Source organism: Prionailurus bengalensis, chromosome C1, assembly GCF_016509475.1.
Source record: "Prionailurus bengalensis isolate Pbe53 chromosome C1, Fcat_Pben_1.1_paternal_pri, whole genome shotgun sequence".
NCBI classification, from domain to species: domain Eukaryota; kingdom Metazoa; phylum Chordata; class Mammalia; order Carnivora; family Felidae; genus Prionailurus; species Prionailurus bengalensis.
In genome coordinates, this window is record NC_057345.1 from 194,609,919 (window position 1) to 194,615,851 (window position 5,933).

Sequence of the window (5,933 nt, forward strand, 5' to 3'; positions counted from 1 at the left end):
TGTTTAACTATTTGAGGAACTGCCAAATTGTTTTCCATAGTAGCTGAACCATTTTATGCTTGCACCAGCAACTTATAAGCATGCCAATCTCTCTATGTCCTTACAAATATTTGTGATTTTCTGGTTTTTTTCCCTAAAATTATTATAACTATCCTAATGGGTATTAAGTGGTATCCCCTTGTGGTTTTGATTTGAATTTCCCTAATGACTAATAACGTTGGACATCTTTCCATTTGTTTATTGGCCATTTGTATATCTTCTTCAGAAAGATATATATTCAAGTTTTCTGTATATATATATATATATATATATGTATATATATATGTGTATATATATATATATATATATATATATATATATATATTCTAGACTCTAGATACATGTACTCAGGTATATAGTTCGTAAATATTTTTTTCCTGTTCCATAAGCTGTCTTTTCACTTTCTTGATAGTGTCCTTTGATGTGTAAAATGTTTTAATTATAATTAAGTCCAATTGATTTTGTTGTTGTGGTTTATGCTTTTGGTGTCACATTTAAGAAATCATTGCCTAATAAAAGATTACAAAGATATATGTTTGTGTTTTCTTCTAAGTTTTACAGCTTGAGTTTTTACACTGAAGTCTTTGATTTTTTTTTGAGTTAATTTTTATATATGGTGTGAAATAGGGGGTTAACTTCATTCTTTTTCATGTCATTGTCCAGTAGTTTCAGCACCATTTATTGAAAAGCTGCTCTTTCCCCCATTGAATCATCTTAGCATCCTTGTCAAAAATCAGTTGACACATGGGTTAATTCCTGGACGTTCGAGTCTATTTTATTCATCTATATGTCTGCCCATATAGACATACAGGTACCCAGGACCTCACTGTCTTGCTTTTTTTGTTCGTTTGTTTTTCATGTTTATTTATTTTTGAGAGAGAGAGAACAAGAGAGAGAGTGCACATGCACAAAGAGGGGAGGGGCAGAGAGAGAGAGGGAGACACAGAAGCTGAAGCAGGGTCCAGGCTCTGAGCTGTCAGTGCAGATTGTGACCTGAGCTGAAGTCAGATGTACAAGTGACTGAGCTACCCAGGCACCCCAAAAGTCTCTTGACACATGGGTTAATTTCTGGACTCTCGAGTCTATTGTCTATTTCATTCCCCTCTATGTCTACCCAATGCGAGTACCTCACTGTCTTGATTACTGTTGTTGTGTAGTAAGTTCTGAAATCGAGAAATACTTCTACTTCACTCTTCTTTCTCAAGATTGTTTTGGCTTCTCTAAGTCCCTTGCATTTCCATATGAATTTTAAAATCAGCTTCTCAATTTTGACAAAGAAGTTAACTGGGACAGGGCACTATTTTTGCTTATATAAATTTGGAAAGAGAATTGGCATTCTGGGAGAGCAGCTTTAAGTGGAAAGAAACTCCAGAGGTACGCAGGAAGTAAATATTAATACTTCATTCTGCATGATTGAGTCTTTGGTAATTGAGTCCTGATAAAAATTCATATTGGAATCCAAAACAAAGATGACCATATCGCACCGTTGAAAATGAGGGGACACTGAGGGTGCCTGAATTTTCTGCATTTGTAATGTAGAATAATAATATAATAATTATTGTCTAATAATTTAAAAAGAACAAAGTGTGTTCACAATCTTTCCTTATGTTTTCATCATAAGTGTACTGGGATTTAGTGAAGCAGGAATTTCTTATCCACTTGTAGTCTTCAATAAGGTAATTCAGGCACAGAGAGGGTAAGAAGTGACTTGATCAAAGAGATAAGCCAGTTAAGTAGGGTAACCAACCATCACGGTTTACCTGAGACTAAGGGGCTTCCCACGATGTAGGACTTTCATTGCTAAAACTGGGAGAGTCCCTAAAAAAACTCATCTGAGTTGGTCACTTTACTAGTAATTAGCAGAAGCAGGAACGACTCAGGCCCTTTAACTCTTAGCATACACACTTTTCCTACCAGTTGAACGCATCAAGCATGCTTGACTTTCTCTACCTTGGGAATTCTGGGTAAAAACCTGTCTTCACTCAGCTTTTTTTGACTCATCTTATCTGAGACTTCAGCTGCCCTAAGCTTTCCAGCAATCTCTTGTCTTTGGTGTCCCAGCCACAACTCATTCTATTTTCTTTTGTCGATAGTCGAATAGTTTTTCATTCTATCTGCCCTTCCTCTCTTTTGCAGATCGTGGGTTGTAGAAGCAGACATAGTGCTTCTCCCTGCTTCCCATGACGCGAGTGGGGCCTTCACAAATACAGTTGCCTGACCGAGAGGAAGTCCGTAAACACTCAAAACACCTGATCTTCAGCGTCAGGTAAGTTGCCAGGGGTCACCATTCCTTAGAACTCAATTATTGTTTAAATATGAACAAGAGTCACTTAGTGCCAGGAACACAATTTGTATCTTTATTGCATTTTGACGTGGATCACCACAAGAAACACACAGCCTAGTACAAATCGATGACCCGTCTCAGAGAGCCCACTCTGGCATCCATGGCCCCCCAGTCGTGGTAGCGCCTGTAGTCCCCCGGCCTCAGCAGGTACTGCCGCCCCCGGTAGTTGGGCATCTCGTAGAGGACCCAGCAGCCCTCCAGCACGTGGAGGGAGTGGAGCTCATTGAGTCGGAAGCGATCGTGGATACAGGAGCAGTCCTCAGTGAGCTCGGACACAAGGCCTCCGTAGTCATCTCTCTCGTACAGCCTTATCCTGTGAGAGCTGGTCTGTTGTGACAATAAACAAAAGAAGAAAAATCAGTTGTGTGCCTCCCCGATCTCCGTAAAAGTGGCTCAGTCAGCCTGTACCTTCATGAAGCATGGTTTTCAAACCATCCTGCCGAGTATGTGTCCTTTCCTCACATTGTTGGAAATTCGTACTAAGTCAGGACGAATATTAAAATAAGACTGACCTGACCAGTGGACTGTCTTGTGGAAGAAACAAACATTGAAATAAAGGTCACAAAAGTCCTTTGTAGGAAACCATCGGGCCCAACTGTAGTTAGTGAGTCTGCAGGGAGGATGTGAACTCTTTTCCACTATGGCTGCATATAACTGAGTCCTAACAAGCTTGTTTCTAAGTCGCTTTTCACTCAGAATGTACAACAGTTTGTATTTACTCTGACATGTCTGACATTTTACCAAGTCACCTGAGCCATTTGAAGTTCTTGCTTCAAAGAAATTCCTCTTATATTCATATGTCTTTTTGCATCTACAAATTTCTCTAGCCTACTTTTGGTTTCACTTCTTGAATCCACTTGACATACCACATAATTTGGTATCATCAGCAATCAGAGACACAAACTCAACATGTTTGACAAACATGAAGCAGTGCTCTGAGGAGGACCATGGCCCGTGAATCTCAGTTAACGACCCTGGAGAGAAACTAGGTGATAATGACTCCCGGGAGGCAGGGAGGAAGCTGAGACATATCGTTCTAGTTTCTAGATCCTTATGCCATAGAGGCTGCATAGAAAACAGTCACTAATACAGTCAGCACACATTACACTGATATTGTTCTCCCAGAGTCTATTAAGTGTTTCTATCAATAAAAGGTAATGATCTAGAATAGGCTTTTAGCTTTTCTGAGCAAGGTGATGTTTATTTCGAATTTAGGGATCAGCTAAAAGCCACCAAATTTAACTTTAGAGGCTATGTTGTTGTGATTTCTTGTGCCCTAAAAACAATCTTGTCCTTTTTTTTTTTTTAAGTCTTGTCCTTAAGTAACAAAAAAAAAGAGAGAGACAGGTTCCAGTGATTCATAAGCCTACTCACAATTTTCTTTTCAAGGCTTGAGAGCCAGGCATTGCTATCCTTACTGTGAACACTAGTCCTGGGTTGAAACAAACTGACTTTTTTACAAACAGGAATTTACCACGACGGATCAGTGATGCTTTTGCATCAGTCTGGTTGAAGCAAGACTCACGTAAGGGATGGCCCGGCAGGAGCGGACCGAGTCGCTGAGGCCCATCCACTGCTGGTAGTCCGGGTAGTCCCCGCGCCGCAGGAAGTACTGGTGGCCCTGGTAGTTGGGGCGCTCGTAGAGCATCCAGCAGCCGCTGTCCACGCGGATGGAGTTGCAGCGGCTGAAATAGGGCTGCAGGTTGGGGCAGTCGCTGCTGCACTCGTAGCAGCGGCCCTGGAAGCCCCGGTCCTCGTAGAAGGTGATCTGAGGTGGAAAACAAGGGGACAGCCAGAAGTCAGCGGGGGAAGTGCCCCGAACACAGCAGGCGCTCAACAGACATGGCATGGCACCTCGCTCGGGTGGCTCACCTTCCCCATGGTTGTCGGCAGCGATGATCAGCGTCCAGTGTGATGGGGACAAGAGTGGCAGCCGGTATATATAGCAGGAGGGCTGCTGCGTTGGCAAGAACAACACAAAAGGGGCCTGGGGGTAGTGCGTGAGGGGATTTCTATGTTCTCTCTCTTTTTTTCATTTGGGATCATGGGGCAGGGGGCTCTCATTCTCTCTGGCATTTTCGAGTTCTCCTCACTAGCTCCAGTGAAAGGAATTGAAGTCAGCAGAGCCATTATGACCTTGGAGACAAAGGGCGCACTTCTCATCCTATGCAGCTCTCTAGAAATACATTACATGCCCAGCATTTTGTGGTGTTTGCCTATGGAAACTGCTGAGATGAGGTTGGTGGTTCCATCTGGGGTGACTCATGACAATCCTACGAGTTCCAGAAGGACTTGAAGTGCTAAGGGTGACCAAAAAATCCTCTAATTGAGCGACAATTACATTTTCTAAACTACCTCATCAGTATGATATGGTTTTGATAAAAGCATTTTGCGTATGCTTATGTAGGGGAAAAAAAAGATAACAATGGTGTATGTATCCACCAAAATGTCAGTTGTGGTTATCAATAAATGGCAAAGTGATAGGTCCTAGTTTTATGTTTTTATTTCTCCTTTTGGTTGTTTTTGATTGCCTTATTTTTTTTACATAAGTATATATTACTTTCATGGGATGAGAAACAAACTCAATTTGTAATGTATAACTTTGAGTTGCTGGTGAAAAGCAGCAAATTTTGAAACTAAGTATATTTTGTTTTGAGCTCGAACACTTCTCCTTGGGCTAAAAATAAAGAGATTTCCCGAGACCCTGTGAGACCCTCTGAGAGCAGGAAAACATACAGGATCCTTCCATTCCCTCTCTCCCACCAACGGTCGTCTAAGGTTGCTTTTTGTTTTCAGAACTAGCATCATGATTTGCCTGATTTTTCCTTTCCTGGAGTGTCACTGCTTCCTAGAACCCAAGTGACTGCCCAAAGAGCTTTCTCCACCGCTGCCAACCTACTGACTCGTCTTTGTCCCCTGTGGGGATGTAGAAAGATGGCAGTTTGTGATTCATGGAGGGCTCCGAGAGGATAGCCAACCACAGCTACCAGTGAGTGTTCACAACACCATTTGGGCAAGTCCTTGGGCAGCACGTGAAGCAGATGTGCAGATGGCAAAAGGAGAGACAGCAATAGCCACAGAGGAAAAAAAAAAAATGTTCCCTCACAATTAGCAGGGCTAGACCAAAGAAAACCCGGCGAAGTCCTAGGAAGCTAGACAGTGTATCCACAGGTCACTGATGTATCTTCAGTCTCCACCTAGTGCTGCAGGCCTCAGGTAAACCTCAGTTACAGTCGCAACTGAACCCGTGTGGAAAAGGTGGCATCGGTCTCCCCAGCCATACCACCGCATCGGGACACCCCTCCATTTTCAGCAAAAGCCAACAAACGAAACACCGGTTTTTGCACCTGTTTCTGCAGAAAGGTGACACATCAAAACCTCAGAAGGGGTGAAATCTGTACTCACGTTCATTTGGTCAAATTATTGCTACATGTATTTACGAGCTACACCAGTGCTTAATCAGCATTTTGCAAAGTGCTGAAGGACTAGAACATTTTCTTTTCCTAGTAGATATTATATTTATTGAAAGAAAGCCTACACTCATTTTTCC

At 42.2% G+C, this 5,933-nt stretch overlaps 1 protein-coding gene across 1 annotated transcript; it reads right to left on the reverse strand.

The window, feature by feature from the left end:
• Window positions 1–2,373: 2,373 nt before the first annotated feature.
• On the reverse strand, window positions 2,374–4,383 carry LOC122481709 (gamma-crystallin A). The gene is made up of 3 exons (XM_043577654.1): window positions 4,256–4,383; window positions 3,909–4,151; window positions 2,374–2,710 (listed from the first exon to the last, which is right to left on the reverse strand). The coding sequence occupies exons 1-3, from the start codon at window positions 4,262–4,264 to the stop codon at window positions 2,438–2,440; spliced, it is 525 nt and encodes a 174-aa protein (XP_043433589.1). The 5' UTR covers window positions 4,265–4,383; the 3' UTR covers window positions 2,374–2,437.
• Between the last annotated feature and the right edge of the window lie 1,550 nt (window positions 4,384–5,933).

Coding starts and splice junctions, on each gene's coding strand:
- LOC122481709 (XM_043577654.1), bottom strand. Junction 2,711..3,908: donor CCTGCCGGGCCATCCCTTAC/GTGAGTCTTGCT, acceptor TTGTCACAACAG/ACCAGCTCTCACAGGATAAG.